Here is a 19,320-nt window from a genome sequence, read left to right as displayed (position 1 = left end):
TCAGCCCCAGATTAAGTCCCTTCCCCAGACCTAAGCTGAGCCTCAAACTGACCTGACCTTGGCCTTGGCCCCAGCATGACCCTTGCCCACGATCCCAGGCCCAGCCGCACACTACTGTGTTTGTTCCAGGCCCTAGGAGGCTGGCTAAGCTGCAGGCAAGGCAGGGAGCCCACCAGGCCCAGCAGGATGCGCCCTCACCAGTGACGTCTCGCAGAGCAGTTTGCTCCCGCGCACCAAGTTCCCGATGGTGATGTGGAAGTAGGTGTTGCCGCTGCTCCAGTTGGAGATCTTGGTGAAGGGATGAGTGGTGAGGATATCCTGGGGGAGCAGAAAGGGCATAGAGAGGCACAGCCTGGGCCCTGTGGCCTCACTTGCCCACACATGCCCTCACAGAAGGCCTCAGGCCCTCAGAGGAGCCCATGGCTGGAGGGAAAAGCCAGCTCTGCCATCCAGCTGCGGTGGGAAGCAGGTGCCTCCCCCTCCACACCTTGGTTTGGACACCCAGGAAGTCTAGGAGGCTGTTGGGTACTTGGGGCCAGAACTCGGAAATTGGGAGACCTGAGGGAACTGACACCGTGGCCTGAATGAGATGGTCCAGGGAGAGTTTGAGGAGGGAGCCAAGAAGAAGACAGGGCAGAGCCTTGGGAAACACGGTGTACAGGAGCAGGCACCAAAGGGTCCGGGAAGGAATGACCAAGACACAGAGGACAGCCAGGAATGCGTGAAGCATGAAGCCAATGGAAAGATGGTGGTCACGAGCCCTCTTCACCACCTGTCCAGTCGGACCCTCTGGGTGTGCAGCTGGGCTGCTCTGGCCCAGAAACACAGACGCACGGTCACCCCTGCACAGCCAGCCCCATGACCCGCATGGGCAGAGCATCCAGTGATACTGAAAGGCCAAGTACTAAAGGGAGTTCACATTCTATAGGAAGGAGTTTGTTAGTAACTTCAGGAGAGCAATTTTGGTGGAGCAAGCCTTGGGTAAAGTCCTAGCAAACGCTGACAGCTTTTGAAGCCACGTGATGGGTGGATGAGTCTGGAGATAGATGGTGGCTAGGAGGGCTTGTGGGGTTCGTTCTGGGACTGTGTCTGAGGTTCAGGCAGAGAAGCCCGCCCCCACTTGCTGCCTTATCCCTGCTCACCTTCGTTTTGGGATCGATGAGGCTGACCCCATACTTGTTGATGGCAATTAGGAGGATCTCAGGGAAGTTTGGCTCCGTAGTTTGCTAGAAAAAAAGATGAGAAGGCATCAGATGGGGGGCCAGAGCAAGAAAAGCATTTGGGGACAGGAATGAAGCCTGGCCCCAGCTGGGATAAAGTCAGCCTCTCCTGTTGCCTATGTGGTACTGACGGCCCTGCCATGACCTATGGCTTCCACCTCCGCTGGGCCCTCAGTGCTGCCCCACATCCCTTCCTGGGTCCCCCAGGCCATCCTCTGCTTTGTCCTCCCTCTCAGCCCAAGGGCCTCCCATCTTTAAAAGCCTCCTGGACCCTGCACCTGCCTCCAGCTACCTACCTGTTCTCCTCGCACAGCCAAGCTCCTCAAAAGGCCTCCCATCCTAGCTGTGTGACAAGACCATACGTATCCTCTCACACCAGCCTCCTCACCACACTCCTGCCTCTGTTGTGCCCCTCAGACCCCTCCTCCACCCACAGCCTGAGAGGATTTCTGGCCACGTCACCTGTGTTCAAAACCCTCCAAGGCAGGCCACCCCTGCAGGAAACCCAGCCTCTCACCTGCTTGCCAAGCTGCTGCTCTCCACAGCCCACTCTCGCCTCCTGCCCTCACTACTTGGATTTCCTTCCCAGACCTGAGTTCTCACACCTCCAGGCCTTTGTCTATGTGGGACCCCTGCCAGGAGCACTCTTTCCAGGGTCTGCCTGGAAAGCTCAGATATCACCTCCTCTAAGAGGCCTTCTCACACCCGGCAGAGCCTCCCAAGCTCTGCCATCTGGGCGAGGGCTCCCCAGTGTCAGAACACAGGCCATCCTCCATTACCCCAGCCTGTTTACATGTCTGCCTCCACTGCCAGGCTGAGCTTCTTCTGGTCCCTCTGTCCCCAGGACTTACCCCAGCTAAGACGCTAAGCTGGGACAAGGCTGAGGGTGCTGCCCTCCTTCCCTCACCAGGGCAGGTGTCCAAGGCCATGGCTCTTTCCCACAGTCCTAGGGAGGAGTCTCTGTGCTTTCTCAATGCCCTGTTCCCCTCCTCCTCTGCTCTGAGAAGCCCATGGTGTACCTTCACCTCGAAGAAGGCTGAGCCAAAGGTGGGCCACTTGAAGATGAGCTTCAGGAAGGCCAGCTTGGCCTCCTCCTTGGACTTCCCTGCGTGCTTGTTGAAGTAGGCGACGATGGACTATGGGGACAGGGCGGTCAGGGCTGGGCTCAGTCCTGGGGACAGGCCTGCTCAGGGCAGGCCAGCTCAGAGCTCAGAGTCCTCCCCACACCACCCCTGCCCACTCCAGCCCCGTCTGCACCCTCAGGGCCAGGACTAGGACAGCAGACCTGGGGACTGTGAAGGGCTCTCCCCATATTTCAGCTAATGGACTCCCGACCTCCCTTCTCACCCCCAGGCAGGCAGACCAAAGGGTATCAAGGACAAACAGGTCACCATGGTAACCAGGACAGGATAAATGACTGCCAAGTGGCCACTGAGTCCTTGGCATGGAGGACTGAAGGATAAGGCAGGTGGAGGAACAAGGGTGGGCGGCCTCATCAAGTACAGGAACCACAAGACGCACCTCCCTGGGCTGCTGGCCAGTGTCTGCCCCCTTGGCCCCTGGGGTGCCCCGAGGCCCATTCAGGGCCCCACCATTCCCGATGCCCACCCCATGCTCACCCGCTTCCAGTCATCAGGTGAGACCTGCCGGATAAGGTCCTGGGGCACCAGCTCCCGCAGCAGCTTGGGGATGCTGGGGAAGTAGGACTTGTCCTCCTCGAACTTGACCCTGTAGATCAGCGCCCCCAGCTGCAGCACCTCCTCCCGCGTGCACTTGTGGTAGCCTCGGAGATACTTGGGCAACTCCTGTCAGAGACAGAGCAGGTCACAGGCGTGCAGGGACCTGGCAGAAGTGGGCTCCTTTCCCACCACACCAAGACCCCCAACGCCGGGGTCTACCACCTTACCCCGCACATGGGCCCACCCACCTCTCCAGCCTCAGCTGACACTGCTCCCCCAGGGGATACGGCACAGGACAGGGACAGAGCAAGTCTGCCTGCACAGACTCAGCAGTTGGCAGTTGGAGTGCATGGCCATGTCTGTTACCTCATTTCCCCCCATAACAGTCCAGTGAGATGAGCAGCCCCATTTCAAGATGAAGAAACTCAGAGTGACCAGCTGGCAACCCTGAGACTGTTCCATAGCCCTCACCTCCTGGGCCCATCCTCCTCTGGAAGAGCCTCTCAGTCTGGCCTCCTTGCATTGGGTTCTCTTGAGACCAGCTGCTTTCATTAGCAGTAGCAGAGGCCCTCCCACCCCCTTGAACTTCCAGACCCAAAACCAGAGGAACTTAGGCTGGGGAATGGGCCCAGAGCAGAGATGAAGCCTCTGAAGGGCTGGCGCTGCCCACAGACTCCTAGAGCCTTATGGTCATCTTATACACAATTTGAAAGGTAGAGAAACTGAGGCTGGCCTGAGGATACATTGTCAGTCAGAGATCTGAGTCAATCATTATCCATCCTACCCACCCATCCATGTGGTTATGGGTCTATCTACCTACACATCTACCTCCATCCATCTCCCTATCTGTCCATCCATCTACCCACCCATCCACCCACTCACCTAACTCACCAATTCACTTACCAATATCCACCCATCAATTCACTCAGCATTCATCCTCCCATCTCTATGTTCACTGAGTCACCAGTTTACCTATTCACCCATCCATCAATCCAACAAGCATGCATTGAACATTTATGAGCCAGGCCCTTTAAGCAACAATGCCTACCCTCCCTACTTCCATGGAACTTGTAGTCTCAGGGCAAGGACAGACATTAAAAATCATACCAAACAGATATATAATGACAACCTTCGAAGGAATTGTCCACAGTGCTGTAAGAGAATATAACAAGGTGACCTAATCTAGGCTTGAGGACAGGGCAGACTTCCTTTAAGATAAAATGGCTGATTGACATCTAAAAGCTCAGTAGGTGAGGGAAGGAACTGAGGGAAGAGCATCCCAACATTACAAAGGCCCCGTGGCACACTTGAGAAGCGGAAACAATCCAGCTGAGCTGAAGGAGAGCCAGGTACAAGGCAAGGCAGCAGGAGCAGTTAGTGGCACCACCAGGCAGGGCCACGGTCAGGACGTGGGTTATGCCCTACGAGCAAGGGGAATCCACTGGGGGAATCTGGAAAGCAGGATGACCACCCTGTGGAGAAAGGATTGAAAGGACCAAAATGGATGAGGAGAACAGGGAGAAGGTCACTGCCTCCATTCTGGATCAGAGATGATGGTAGACTGACCCAGGTTGGGAAGGTGGTGATGGAGAGACATGGGGGATTTTAGAGATATCCAGGAGGTACAGTCATCAGGTAAGTGATTTGGGATGTGGGACAGGAGGAGCAGATGTCAAGGCTGACTCTGGGGGAACTGGTAGTCCAGGGGCCATGCACTCAGTGGGCAGCATGGGGTGGGTGGGGAGGGGCATGAGGAAAGGTAGATCCCAGGTTTGGATGAGGGCAGTCCTTCTCACTCCCAGGCCAGTGTCCTCTGTGCCACAGCAGCCACCGTCCCTGCCTCCTCTGCCCTTCCCAGCATCATGGTTTTTCTCCCACAGAATGGTAAGCAGGCTGAGCCCAGAAAAGAGCACCAACCTGCAGTCATGAAGACCTGGAATCAAACCCCAGTTCCATCAGCTGTGTGATCCTAATCACAGCACGCAGCCTGAGTCTCTTTGTCCCTCTGTCAAATGGGGACAACATGCCTGCTTCTTGGGGTTAGTTGGGAGGACAGAATGAGAGAAGAGTGCCAGACACATAATAGAGGCTCAACATGCAAGCTTCCCTCCCGGCTTCCTGCAGGTGCCTATGCTAGAAAATGTTTGCACAGAGGCCTTGGAATTACCCAGTTACAACAGCAGAATCTCGAAGTCAGAGGATAGCCCTGCACTGAAGGAGGGGCCTGAACAGGTAGGGATCGGAAGCTCAGAGGAGGAACTGTCAAGCCCCTAAGGGCTGAAGAATCAGAAGATACAAGGATCAGGGGTTGGGCCGTCCCTTGGGGCTCCAGTGGTCTTGGCAGGAATCCCTTTGAGGCCAGGCTGGTACGGGCCCCACACCTGGCAAGGTCAGTGGGTCTCTGCTTTCAGGGCCAAAGTACAGCAACGGTAGCTGTGCATGAAGGCAACTAGAGTGCAGAGGTGCCCACCTGGTAATAGTGGAAGATGGAATCGGCCATGGGATCCTTCCCTGGCACTGTGGTGGTCCACAGCTTCTTCATGAAGAACACCTGGTAGGTGAGTGAGGGCACAATTCCTGCAGCACAGGGCAGTCGGTCACCCAGAGGGTCCCTGCACAGAGGAGTGCTCACGTCCCGAGCCCAGACCCAGAGGAGGCCCTCACTCAGGCCCGCCTAGGTGGGCCTCACAGCACAGCCCTGAGCCCACACCTCCCTGCTCTGGGCCTCAGATGATCCCGGGACCCGGCCTCATTACCGTCCTTGATGGGCCGAGCTTTCTTTATCCAGTCTGTCAAGTGTCGAACAAAGTCAAAGAAGAAGTCATTCTCAGGAACGCTGATGACCTGGGGACAGGGCCATCGAAGCACACTCAGTTTAAGCAACACTGCATTTTCTGACCTTCCCACCTAAGGCCTGTCTGGCAGCTGCTCCTTCTCAGGGAAGACTCCACTCCCAGCCGGAAGGGGTTTCTGTGTGTCAGCCCCACCCTGCCCCATGTGCCTGCTGAGTGTCCCCGGAAGAGCCCACTTCTTGCCGGGAGTGATGGTCATTCCATTCAGTGCCTGGGACACTGAACGCTGCCTTAGACTCAAGGGAAACTGGCCAAGAATGCGGCCCAGCCCCTGGCTTGGACATTCTCTGGCATCCATGTCCAGCTCCTCCTGCAGCTCTGGGCTCCCCTGGGTCTAGGACCTCATTGGGGTCACCTCTGGGTCCCAGTGTCTGGCACAGAGACAGTCATGAAGTGAGGAAACAGACACAGATGCACACAGAGCCATCAGCAGGCAACAGGATGGGGCACCTAACTCGGTCAGGGAGGCCTTCCCGTGGAGGGGTCTTTAGCTAGGCCTGGAAGACTTCCAGGGACAGAGGTACTGGGGGAAGCGTGATGTGAAATGGTGGCAGGGGCATGAGCTTTAGAGTCAGACCCACCTGGAGCTCAGTCCCTGCTGTGTGACCTTGGACAAGTTACCTAATCTCTCTGAGCCCTAGTTATGTGATCTATCAAGTGGGGATGATCACACATTATTTCAAGGGTTAATTTGCCCCAGCATGGCAATTAAGGGCCAGTCAACGCAAATATGGAAAGAACATGTGTGTTGGGGCAGGGTGAGGGTCTGGTGTTTTTAGAACACAGAGCACCTGGGCACATGCCCCTAAGAGGGTTTGAGCCATGTGCAGTGCCTCAGAAGAGAGAGAGCTGGGGGCAGCCACTCCATGTAAGGGGAGGCTGCAGGGATGGAAGAAGATGGCCAGATGCCAGTGCCCTCTTCCCCTCTCTCCCCCAGTTCCTCTCTCTTCCGTCTGCTGTCCGTAAGTTCTTATGGCCCCAGCAAATCTCCCACCTTGGCGAAGGTGGCAAAGGACCCACCTTGTCTGCAATTTTGACAAAGAGGCTGAATCCCTCTGAGGACTTGAGGAGCAGCCTGGTGGCGATGTTCTGGCAGAAGTCCTTGGCCTTGGTGCTGGACTCCACTTCGAAGGCCTGGGAGGGGCGGTGAGCACTGGGCTCCTGCAGGGCCTTTCCCGGGACCTGGTCCTCCCGGGCCCCTCTGGCTATGCCTCCTATACTGAGCCCCCTCCCGTGCCAGACACCCTCCTGTGGGCACAGAGCTGGGCATGGCATTTAACAAAAGGAAAGGGCTACTCCTGTCTGGGTCTTCCCAGGTCTCCTCCTCCCGACCCTCCAAGCAGAAGGTGGCCTTGGCGTCCAGAGTCCTGGGCCAGGGTGTACAAGCCTGAGTGACAGTGAGGGGTCCAGGGAGCACAGCAGGATGACTGGAAGGGTGATTAGAAGAAGGAGACTTGAGGTAGAGGAAAAGCAAACCCAAAAGCGGAGGGGAAAGCAGCCCGGACAGATGGGAGGGTTTGAGCATCTGGGGAAGTTTAATGGCAGGAGGAGAGATGTCTGGAGGGACAGGAAAGGATTTGAGGAAGTCTTTGGTCCTTGCAAGTGAAATCCTGTCATGGCATTTCTGAGTCTCCAGCCTCAGACAAGTTTCATAAATGACTCTTCAAATGAAAAGCTTATCTGAATGAGACACTGTGTTGAGACAGGCAGGGGCTGGGGACCATGAGGGGCAGCGTGACTACAGGCATGACAGACAGGACCTTTGGCAGACAGGACCCGGATGGAGGGAACCTCAACCACCTCAGGTGGAGAGGGAGGAAGGGGTGTTGAGGTTCTGCCTGCAGGAAAGTGGGCTCAGTCGACAGGGGAGGTCTGGACCTGGGGGCCAGTGGGGCCCTACATCAGGTAGGTACAAAGCCAGTGCAAAGCCAGCTCAGAGGGAGAAGCGCTTTTCTCCAAGGCAAGTCCTCCTCAGAGACAGGGAGGGAGGGGCGCCCTTCTGAAGGAAGCTGCTCCAGGAAGCAGGGGTTGGATCAGGAACCAAGGGCCCCTGACCTGGGGAGTCGATGGCCTTCGTCCTGAGCCCCGACTCCACTACGGGGCAGGAGGACGAGGCGGCAAATATCAGGTGATGGGGGAGAGGCTTAAGGCCACCTTTCGTGTCCACCCAGGAAGCCCGGCCCTGTCCTGGGTACTGCAGACCTAGAAGCCGGTGACCCTCACCTCGTCAGTGTCATCAGGGAAGTAGACCTTGTGGAAAATCTGGGTGGTCTTGTGCTGGATGGCCTCCACCTCCACCAGGTGCGGAGGGTACTTCCGGGACCCGTTTCTGAAAAGGCGGCAGGGGCAGCAGGGGGCATGTGCGTGGGACTGTGGAGACCAGGGGACCGGGACACTTGGAGGCAGACAACCCCAGTTCTGATCCCCGCCTGCCACTTCCTATGATGTGACCGGCCACTGAGTCTCCCAGAGCCTTGAGCTCCTCATCTGTAAAATGGGACGATGGGTGTGGAGAGGCCCAGCAAAGTGAAGAACACAAGTGCCCTCGGAGAGGATGAAGTGGGCCCAGGTGTCTGTGCCCACCCGATAGCCTGGGAGCTCTGGGCTGAGCACTCCCGAGCAGCCGGACTCTCCAGCTGCATCCTGAGCAGCTGCAGGATCCGCACCTCCGTCTAGCTGGCAGTTGAGGTACCCCAGGGGTGGGCCCAACTGCTATGTGGTCCTCATCCCCAAGGGGCTCATCCCACAAGCCCCGCGTGGCCAGGAGCCCGCCCCAGTGTCTGTCCCTGCCCCTGGTGGCCGCTGTACCTCAGGGCTTTCTGGAGCCGTTGCAGGCAGTCGATGGCGAGTGGGCAGTGCTTTCGGGACTGCAGGAAGCGCTGCACGTGGGGCAGGAGGATGTTGCTGGGTGGGAAGAGGCCCGTGCACAGCCAGAGCAGCTCCCAACCCCGCTCCTCGCTGTACCTGCAGGAGGAGGCGTGGGCTCCAGCAGGGGCAGCTGCCATCGAGAGTCACAGGACCTGTGCACCCCCGGGTGAGGGGGCCACGTACCCCTCAGCTGCTCATCACAGCAGCACCGTCCCTCCTGACCTTTACCCTATCTCAGGACCCCTCACCCTACCTACAGACCCCTCTCCCTGACAGCCAGATGCAACTAGTGCTACCCAAAGTGTGCCTGGCCCACCGCGCCAGGCCACACACTGCTACCAATCCACGTGGAGATAAGGGGCTTATGCCACAATGAAAAGCCACCGGGTTACCATGCACTCTGCTTCAGCTGAGGCTTTTTGTTTGTTTCCATAGCAAGACTTTGTCCATGAAGGAAGCAGTGTGATTTATATTTTCGCAGAAGCTCTTTAATTCACCTATACTTTGAGTGGCAACGAGTTAGACCAGTCCCACCCCAGGCTCCTTCAGCCACCACTCTGAGCTTCTTGGGCCTGACAGTGGGAAGTTTGGAGGGCTTCTAGGAGGAGGTGGCATTTGAACTAGGCTTTGAAGGATGAAGCAAATTACGGCATGCAGAGAAGGGGCTGAAAAGTTTTCCTGGCTGTGGGCACAGTATGTACAAAGGTTTGGCACTGTCAAAAGAGCTGATGTGTAGTTTGAGGATGGATTTGTGGAAGAGATGTAGAGGGTGACACAGCTGGGGAGGAAGGCGGGGGGCTGGGTGTAAGGAGAGAGGGTGGAGCTTCTCTCAGACTCTGAGAGGAGCCTGTGCCTGACTTTCTACTCCTGTCTTGGGCTGTCCCAGCGGGAGGAGAAGGTGGCACCCTTTGGGCATTGGGACCAACACTCAAACCCATGAGAGTTTTCAGCCAGCGCTTCCAGCTGACAGCCGGCCCAGCCTGCACCAGGGAGGGGACACTTGACTGAGCTGGACCTGCAGGCAGACAGCAGGGTCTAGGCAGGGAAGGGGCATCCAGACGAGGCTCCGGCCAAACGTTAGGAGGAGCTGGGGCTGTTACCCTTAGAGGACAGACTCAAAGGAAGACATCCACCACCTCCCAGTTCCTGCTAGGCCCTCCTTGGGCCTTGGGGCCAAGCTAGGATGTGAGGGGGCCCATGAGCAGCTCCCGGCTCTGTGTGAGGAAGGACTGTATCCAGGCAGAGCCAGCAGCTGCCTCAGGAGGGTAAGAGCTGCCCGTCACAGCAGGTGGGGTCTGCCCCTCATCCGCCCACCGTGCCTGGCTCACCTGATGTGGTTGTCGGTCAGCTGCTTCAGGATCTGCACATATGCCTCGTCCTTCAGGGGCTCGGCTTTCAGGGGACCCTCAAAGATCTGGTCGGTGAGCTCGTTGACGGAGCGTGTCCTCTTGGACGGGTAGTCGCCCATGTACTTGAGCACAGCTGGGGACTGTCAAGGAAGGGCTTGTGCCGAATAGAGGGAGCACTGGCCTGGGGTCCGGAGGCCCCACTTCCCACAGGGCCTGCATCACCTGAAGCTGTGACCCTGGGCCCTCAGGCTGCACACTCACAAAATGGGCGTGATCTGCCCCACCCTCTCTCCGCCTCCTCACAGCCACCAGCCCCACATCCCAAGCCCTCACAGCAGCTGGGATGGACTTCCCAGATGGCGAATCTGACCATGCCACCCCCTGCCCAGTGGTTCACTCTGGCCTTAGGACACGGCCCAAGCTTCCTCACAGGGCTTGGGAACCCTGCCTAAGCCCAGTCTTCCCATCCTGTCTGTGCTGAAGCCCCGGAGCCCCGGAACAGCCCTGCTCTGTGTGCCTCGGGGCCTTGCTGCTGCTCCCTCTCTCTGGAACACTCCCCCTCCCTCCCCTTTGCCTGGCTAAGTCCTACTTAGCCTTCAGGGCTCAGCCTAGATACCACTTCCTCCAGGAAGTCCTCTCTGCCCCCTCCAGGTCACATGGGTCAGGGCACAGTGCCGCCTGGTCCCATCTCAACATTGATCTGGATGTGTGTATGGTCCCATGAGGCCAGGGGCTGGGCTGGTCCCTGCTCTACCTGCATGCCTGGCCCAGCACAAGGCACCAAATCCACCTGGCACCCAAATGACAGGGTCAGAGAAAACAGTGGGTGAGGCAGCCCCTTGCATATCAAAAGGTGCAAGGGAGGGGGTACTCCATCTACCCTCCCCATGTGTGCCCGGGTCACAGCAGGCCCTCAGGAGGAAGGCAGTGTGCAGACGAAGGCCCTGCCCGGTCCCTGGCTCCCCTGGGCACAGCCCAGTGGCACGGATATCAATGAAGGCCAGGCAGGCCTCCTGCGAGAGCTCCTCACTGCCCAGGAGCTTCTTAAGCAGCGCCTGCTTGAGCGGTTCCCGCGTGTGGCTCCACAGCCGGTCCTTGCCTCGGGCCTTGGACACCATGACACGGCTCAGCGTGTGCTTGGGTGGGGGCCTGCCGCAGCACAGGGACCGTCAGCAACGCCCCATCGCTGGCAGCCCCGGGGAGAAACCCCCAGGTTGTGAGACCCCCACCCCCACCCATCCCTGTGTCCAGAGGCTGAGGGTGGGCACCAGGCCCTGCTCTTCCTTGCCCTGCATGTGACCCGAGGCGAGTCACTGGCAGTCACTGGGCCTTCCTTTCTCAGCTGTGAAACCCCAGAGGCGAGAACACCACGGGCTGTGCCCCAGCCTCCCCCACCACCCTGCGCCCCCTGTAGAGCTCAGTGCACACCGCCTCCATCAGGAAGCTTCTCACTGCCCCCCACCCCCCACCCCAGAAGCATCCTCATCACAGTGCTGGGCACGCAGAATCCCAGCTGCCTGCTTCCAGCCCGCATCCCCACCAGGACTCAGTCTCGAATGCCCAGCCTGGGGTGGGTGCAGTGACATCTCTTGAAGGAAGGAAGATAAGATGAGACACATAGGACGGGTCATCTTGGCAGACAGAAACAGCCCTCCAGCTCCCTCTGACCCAGGCCCTGCTCACAGTTGGGGGCTTCACAAAGCAGCCCCAGCACACGACCAGACAGTAGCGGAAGCCTGCAGCTCCTAGCCCTGTGGCTCCCATCCTTCCCCAGGAGGCATCACCTGAAGTAGTCATAGGAAAACTCCTCCAGCGTGTAGGGCTTGGCACGCACCTCGGGCTCTGCCGTTCGCAGCTGCAAGAGCCGGACAACGTCCTGCCTCTGGTCGGGAGTCATGGTGACCAGGGCCTAGGGACCAAGAGACAGGGGGCTCAGGTCAGCTCTCCACCTGTGGCCACCAGGATCAACATGGTATACCCTGAAGCCTTCTGGACTCTGGGAGACTCTTCAGGGGTATGGACCCCATGCCCCATTCTGACCCTGGGAGCCCCGTTCCTCCTTGGGGTCTCTGAGGTCCCTGCTGCCTCCTTTGTGCTGAGCTCAGGGCCCTTCCCCAGGTGTCTGATCAGGTTGGGTCAGTCAGAAAACCTGGACGAGGCAGCGGGACATGGTATGAGAGCTGCCTCGTCCACTGAGCCTGGCTCAGGAGCCACTGGGGAAGCTGGGCTGTGAGTCCTCAGAGCTGCTCTCAAGGGGGCTCCAGAAGAAGCAGGGCCCCCTTCCCAGCTGTGCCCCCACTGGCTGTTCAGACAGTGCGGGTGATACACCTCTCTCCAATCCCCACCCCCGGCCCCACCCCTTGGCAGTTCCTCATCTGATGCCATTTCTAGGCCCCTCCCCACCTGGCACAGGTTTGAGCACTGCCCCAACTTTAAATGTGTGTCCCATAAGATCCCAAGATCATCTTCACAGATGCACTAGACCGTTAACCTATTGTACAGCTGTGGGAAGTGGACAAAGAGAGGTCTAATGGCACCTCCTACCCATCTGCCACCCCCAGGCCACATACCACAATGTCCCGCGGTGGCATGGTGACAGTGGGCATGACGTACACACTGTCGGTGGGGAAGTCCCCACGCTGCTTGGTCCTCTCATTGATGCCGTTGGCCCAGCCCGAGTTCATGACCTGCTCGCCCGTGTCATGGTCCAGGATGATGAGGTCTCCCTTGGCAAAGCTGAGGAAGCCTGACTCCTCACCTGCTGTAGAGCAGAGGTGAGTGGGACCATGGGGGCAGAGACAGGCTGAGTTGGAACATCTTCCCACAGAAGAACTGAGGTGTTATCACTCATGTCTGCCCACTTGCCACTCTGCCTCCACCTTGTCACAACTCTCCATACAGAGACCATCACCAGAGTGGGCTACTCTCCTGCTCAAAAGCCTTCCACGGCTCCTCATTGCCCTTGGGAGGAAGCCCCACACTCCTGGGCCTGTTGTGAGCGGGCCTCCCAGACTCCTTCCACCTCGCCTCTCCTCCCTCACTGTGCCTGTTCCCAGCCAAACCAAGCTGTTTGCAGTTCCCTGGACAGGCCAGCTTTCTCCCGCCTCTGTGCTGGCATCACGCTTAGCTCTCTGCCCCCTGCGCTCTGGTCACATGGGCTTCCTCCCTGGACCCCAGTCTGCATGGGGCCTCTCCTCTGGGCTCCTGTGGCTCTGGGCTTCCCTGCTCACTGCACTGTCACGGGCCCGTCACTGTCTTCTTCCCACCCCCCTGCCCGCTGAGGACACGGTGGGGTCCATTTCATCTTTGTCTTTCCCACACTTGGCCAGGGCCTCGGTAGCCTCAGGCAGAGTAGTTGTTACTGCTGTTATCACTTGAAGATGGCGGGTCTTTTGGGAACACTGAGGAGGACCCTGATCTAACTTGGAGAGCTGACAGGAGATGAGTATTGAAGAGCCAGAAGAAGGGAAGGAGAGGAGGTTCCCCACAGGCTACAGATTAAAGGCACAGGCTTCTGCTCTTTGGTCTAGCTTCAGGGGAAAGATGGGAACAAGATCCTAGCAGCCTTGAGTGCCAAGGCCAAGTCCACGGGGCATGGTCTGTGATATGGTTTAGATATGTGTCCCCTCCAAATCTCTCTGTTGAAACTTGATCTCCCAGTGTTGGCAGTGGCCTAGTGTGAGGTGTTTGGGTCATGGGGGTGGGTCCCTCATGAACAGTGTGGTGCCGTGCTCACGGTAATGAGTGAGTTCTCACTCTATATAGTCTCTGTGAGAACTGATTGTTTAAAAAGAGCCTGGCACCCCCTGCTCTCTTCCTTCCTTCTGATGCAGGCACCCCTTCTCCTTCTGCCATGAGTGGAAGCTTCCTGGGGCCTTCATCAGAAGCAGATGCTGGTGCCATCTTTTTTCTCTTTGTTTCTTTTCTTTTTTTTTTTTTTTTTTTTTAAGAGATGAGGTCTCACTCTTGTCCAGGCTGGACTGCAGTGGCACAATCATGGCTCACTGCAGCCTCCACCTCCTGGACTCAAGCAATCCTTCTACCTCAGCCTCCTGAAGAGCTATGACTACAGGCACATGCCACCACACCCAGCTAATTTATTTAACCTTTTGTAGAGACGAGGGTCTCACTATGTTGCCCAGGCTGGTCTTGAACTCCTGGCCTCAAGTGATCCTCCCATCTCAGCCTCCCAAAGCTCTGGGATTGCAGGCATAAGCCACCATGCCCAGCCAGCACCATGCTTCTTGTAGTGCCTGCAGAACTGTGAGCCAAATAAACCTCTTTTCTTCATAAATCTCCCAGCCTCCAGTGTTCCATTATAGCAACACAAATGGACTAAGACAGTCTGCATAACACCCTGATCCCCAGTGCCAGGCAGCCCATACCAGCAGCCACTCACCGGGGTTGGGGTTATCCTGCAGGGCCACAACATACTTAGATCTCTTCCGGAGCCCCTCTAGGAAGGTGACCACCAGGTCACGAATGTCCTCAGCATTGCTGGAGGTGAAGGTGTATTCGTCCCCCTTGATGGTGGCCAGCGTGAAGCTGGGGGCCGTCGTTTTTGCTCCCCTGCAGGACCAACACGGAGAACAGGGCCCCGCCGGGGTCAGTCCTGCCCAGCCTGAGTGAGGCGCAGCACAGCCAAGATCAGAGCAGCCCAGTGAGAGCCAGACACGGCACTCCCTGAAGGAGATCAAGGCCAGTTGAGTCAGTCATGCCCCAACCAGTGGGAGACGTGGCCCAGCTCAGACACATCTCAGGCTAAGTCAGAGCTGGCCTGGCCAGAGTCAGGCATGGACCAGAGGGAGACCCACAGTGGCCCGGCCTACTTCTTTGCCTGTCTAATTCCTACTCACCCTTTAAATCTCAACCTACATGCCACTTCCTCCAGGAAGTCCTCCCTGCCCTCCCACAGCCCTGATCATACCATGCTTTAAAATGGCCTATTCAATGTCTGTCTCCTCTCTTGACTGAAGATCCAAGAGGACAAGGACTATCTTGTCACTACTGCATCCTGTGTGCCTGGCATGTGTCTGGTCAGTGCTGGACACAGTCTGACTCCAGCCCATATCAGACACAACCCAAAGACACTGCTACAAGCCCCAGATGGTGGAGGAGGGAGCCACTGCACTGCTGGGAAAGCCAGTCAATCCCAGCAACCCACCCCACCATTCCACCTATGTGCACTGCACTTTGCAGTTTATAAAGAGCTCTCCCATCTATTATTGCATTCATTCCCCACCGCTGTTATGCGAGAAAAGTATTAAGACTCCTGTTTTAGGAATGAAGACATAGAGTGAGTGCTACCCAGTCCCCTGAACCCCCAGGTCAAGCTCTTTTGTACACACTCACCTGCCCCTGCCTGTCCTGACAGCCCATTCCTGTCTCAGAACAGCCTTAATGTGCTGTAAAGCCCAAGCCCATCCCTCCACTAGGAGGTGCCAGAGGGGTCTGCACAGTGCGGCACAAACTGCCCAATCACGTGCAACCAGGCAGGCCACTTCATGCCTCTTCACTTCCTGTGACCCGCAGGGAAGCTCCAGCCCCTCTCCTTCCCCTCTGTCTGTCTGCATCTCCATGCGGGCCTCCTCACCTGCTGCTGGACACGGCCATGATCTCTGGGAAGGACAGCTCCAGAAGTACCTGCTCCTGCTCATCCACAAAGTACACACCCGTCCAGTTGACGGCCACGATGACGTCATTCTTGGGGAGACTGGGGCCTGGGACAAGACCAAGGCACTGAGAGGCAGGCCTCCCACCCCCAGGCCCAGCCCTTCTCAATCTCATAACGGCCAGGCAGGTGGCAATACACTGATTTCTATTTTATAGATATGGAAACTGAGGCTCAGAGAGCACAAACTCGCTACGTGCCAAAACCCAAAGTGCAGTAGGAAGAGAGTGTTCAATTGGGAAATTGGTTTGGGTCCCACTCCTGCCATTGGTCTTTGTGCAGCTTTGGACAAGCCCCTGCCCTGCACTAAGGCGGGATCCGGGGAGGGGTTGGACTGAGGCCCAGGGTTCCCTCCGGCCCTGGTGCTTGGTGGTTCTGTGAACAGCAGCATCAGCACAGGGCCTGGCACACAGCAGGTGCCCAGTAACGATGGCCCGAGGATGGCTGAGCCAGTGGCCTGTGTGGGTTTTTATCTGCTACTCTCGACTTCACAGAGTCGGCCCAGCAGGGCTGGCCCTGTCTGAACCCTGGGCCACCCTGTTGTATACATAGTATGTGCCTTAATGAATCAATCCTCACTCAGTTTTTCAATCCCGTGCACCACTGAGCACATAAGATGTGCCATGGAGTCGCTACCGGGTGCTGGGGAGGCAGGACCCACTCAGCAGCATTGACCAGAGCAGACCAAGCATCCCGCAGGCAAGAGTTCCACTGACGGGGGCCCCTGGCTCAAGACGTTTCCCTCCCCTGTTGTGAGCTGGAGCTACAGAGCAAGGGACTGGGAGCATTGCAGGCTGAGGGGTACCTGAGAATTTGTAGGCTTCATAAAACCTGGAGAAGAGCAAGGGCCACTTGAAGCGGGCATAATTGACCACATCCTCTTTGACCTTCTGGGCATCAGTTCTCCTCTGGGCATAAATCCCCTGGAAGGAGAGAGGGACAGTGGGACAGAAGACAACATATGAGTGAGTTTGCTCTAAAAATCAGCTGCTGCTGCCTTCTAGCCAGGAGCAGCCTGGGGCTCCTGCACCTCCTGTGCATCATGGCCTTGCCCTGCTCCCATCTGTCTGCAGCCACCCTGTCCCCACCTTTCTCATTCGTCAACATCGGTGAGCACTTTTGAGTGCCACCTCTATGCAGGTGCTGGGGCCCAAAGTCAGAGAAAGCATAGCTGCCCCTCCAGGGAGTTCCCAGTTCAGCAGAGACAGGGAAGCAAGGATTCCAGGCAGAGCATGTGGGAGGCCCAAGGCCCTGGGGTCAGTAGGAGGCGTGTGCTGGTGCAGCGGAGGCGTGGGCAGGGCAGACGGGGAAGAGAGGGAATGGGGACACAGCGTGCGGAGCCAGGTCCTGGGGGACTGTGAGTGCAGCCACAACTGCAAGAAACTGATGTGGTGAATCTGGGAGTTAGAAAGATCAGTGTGTCAAGGGAGAACTGGAGCCTGGAGGTGAGGTGATCCGTGAGGGGTGCTGCCGTGCTCTTGGTAAGATACAAAAGCACCGGCATTGTGTTTCTCTAAAAATATTCCCCCAAGCCCTAGTGAGAACTCTGGGGTTCTGGGGTAGCAATGGAGGGGTCAGAGTGAAAGCCTGGTTTTTATAGAATGTAGACACAGGCATAGGTAAGGGTGGATGTGTATGCCAGCTCACAGACGGCCCCATCTCCACCCATGAGAGAGCCCATGAGGGGTGCCATCCTGAGAGCAGTGAGAATTCAGAGGCAAAGAGCTCAATGTCACCAACCCAAGCCCAAATGACTCAGAGAAAATACATATGTAGGCAGAGAGACAAATCACTGAGCAAGTGTGGCTATCACCCAGTGAATCTGGGAAGTGAAGTGCACATAGCAGTCCTACTTTTTTGAACGTGCAATTTCTCCATAACTTTGAAATTATTTCAAAATAAGATGTTTTCAAAACACCTGTTATGGACTGAATTGTGTGCTTCCTTCCCCAACCTACCATATTTGCATATTAAAGTCCTCACCCCCAGCAACTCAGAATGTAACCCTATTTGGAGATAAGCTCCTTTTTTTTTTTTTGAGAAGGAGTCTTGCTCTTGTCCCCCAGGCTGGAGTGCAATGGCAGGATCTTGGCTCACTGCAACCTCTGCCTCCCGAGTTCAAGTGATTCTCCTGCCTCAGTCTCCGAGTAGCTAGGATCACAGGCACCCACCACCACGCCTGGTGAATTTTTGCATTTTTAGTAGAGACGGGGTTTTGCCATGTTGGCCAGGCTCGTCTCAAACTCCTGACCTCATGATCCGCCCGCCTTGGCCTCCCAAAGTGCTGGGATTACAGGCGTGAGCCACCGCGCCTGGCCCAGAGATAAGGTCTTTAAAGAGGTCACTAACGAGATATCTTGGGTGGGCTGTAATCCAATATGTCCCGTGCCCTTTTAAGAGCAGGATATTTGGACTCAGACGTGCATGTGCACACATCACTGTGTGGTGACAGATGGAGAAGACAGCCATCTGCAGGCCGAGAGGAGAAGCCTCAGGAGAAAGCCCCTGCTGACACCTTGATCTCGGAGCTCCAGGCTCCAGAACTAGAAGGAAATACATTTATTTCTGTTGTTGAAACCACCTAGTCTGTGGCACTTTGTTATGGCAGACCTAGAAAACGAACAATGCACCCTCCCACCCTACAAAAACTGTGATTCACAACTGTCCATTCTATGTGGGGCCTGGCCCAGGGCTCTGGGACAGACACTCTGAGGAGCTCCAGTCCAGGAGAGACCCAGCTCAGCTGTGGGCTCCAAAGGGCAGAAACCATGTCTGTCCCACAAAGGGCTGTGTCTCCAGGTCCTGGTATGGTGCCCAGCACATGACAAGTGCCCAAAATAAAATGAATGCATAATAATAGCACCCCACCCAGGACGTACCATATGCCACAATGGCAGTGAGCCCCGAGGAGGCCCTCAGGGAGGTGGGGGTGGAGGCTGCAGCTGTTTGGGAGTTAGCTGGACAGGCTGCAGTGGCTGCCGGCATGTGAGGGCCAAGGGAGAGGAGGTGCCTGAGGATGAAGGGCAGGGCTCTCACTTGAGGGACAGAGGGGTGGCAGGGAGGAGACGCTCCTCCTCTGAAGTGGGGTTTGGGGGGGTGAGGGCCTCGGGGGAAGCAGGCTGGCGCAGGGAGCACTCAGGACTCAAGGAGAGGCAGAGGCTGGCGGGGAGCTGACCAGAGAAGGCACACGGTCAGGTGGAGGGTGGCACAGGGCTCCCGGGTGAGGACGGAGGCCACGAGGTGGAGGGGTGAGATCCAGGTCTGTGGTGCCCTCAGACTATGGAGCCCTCGACTTATGTACGGGGGCAATTCTCTTGCACAGCCAGGGCCATGGAGATGAGGCGGCCTTGGGTCCCCTACCAGCAGCCAGTGCTCCCACCTTCTCCCCATCTGGATACCCCTGCTCTACTTGGCCAGGCTCTTAGCTTGGGAGGGAACCACTCATGGCTGGTCATGGGCCTGGGCTCCAAGCAAGAGGGTCAAGGGGGCCTGTCCCTAAAGCTCCCCAGGCGGGAAGTTGGGCTGGAGTTCTTTTAGGAAAAAGGAGGTACAATTCCTAAAGCTCTGTCTAGCATCCACCGCCACTCCTGAGCTGCAGCTCTGGAAGCTATAACACCAATGAGGGGCTGGCACAAGACCAGGAAAGGGGCCCCAATACCCATGGCCCCACAGAGGCTGCAA

The 19,320-nt window shown here is 57.1% G+C and overlaps 1 protein-coding gene across 1 annotated transcript in view; it reads right to left on the bottom strand.

Moving 5' to 3' along the window:
• The window catches only part of MYO7A (myosin VIIA), an 88,729-nt gene that overhangs the window by 1,068 nt on the left and 68,341 nt on the right, over window positions 1-19,320 (bottom strand). Inside the window, exons 33-48 of the mRNA XM_055094711.2 lie at window positions 16,445-16,562; window positions 15,562-15,688; window positions 14,368-14,537; window positions 12,539-12,729; window positions 11,753-11,877; window positions 10,954-11,117; window positions 9,948-10,101; window positions 8,560-8,715; window positions 7,975-8,080; window positions 6,772-6,885; window positions 5,656-5,743; window positions 5,370-5,476; window positions 2,840-3,025; window positions 2,240-2,356; window positions 1,143-1,226; window positions 199-318 (exon numbers count right to left, since the gene is read on the bottom strand). Coding sequence (XP_054950686.2) covers window positions 199-318; window positions 1,143-1,226; window positions 2,240-2,356; window positions 2,840-3,025; window positions 5,370-5,476; window positions 5,656-5,743; window positions 6,772-6,885; window positions 7,975-8,080; window positions 8,560-8,715; window positions 9,948-10,101; window positions 10,954-11,117; window positions 11,753-11,877; window positions 12,539-12,729; window positions 14,368-14,537; window positions 15,562-15,688; window positions 16,445-16,562 — 2,127 coding nt within the window. The remainder of the gene's footprint in view (window positions 1-198; window positions 319-1,142; window positions 1,227-2,239; window positions 2,357-2,839; window positions 3,026-5,369; window positions 5,477-5,655; window positions 5,744-6,771; window positions 6,886-7,974; window positions 8,081-8,559; window positions 8,716-9,947; window positions 10,102-10,953; window positions 11,118-11,752; window positions 11,878-12,538; window positions 12,730-14,367; window positions 14,538-15,561; window positions 15,689-16,444; window positions 16,563-19,320) is intronic.

Source organism: Pan paniscus, chromosome 9 (assembly GCF_029289425.2).
Source record: "Pan paniscus chromosome 9, NHGRI_mPanPan1-v2.0_pri, whole genome shotgun sequence".
Taxonomy (NCBI): domain Eukaryota; kingdom Metazoa; phylum Chordata; class Mammalia; order Primates; family Hominidae; genus Pan; species Pan paniscus.
Note: the sequence above shows the minus strand (reverse complement) of the source record. Positions and strands in the feature narration are given on the sequence as shown.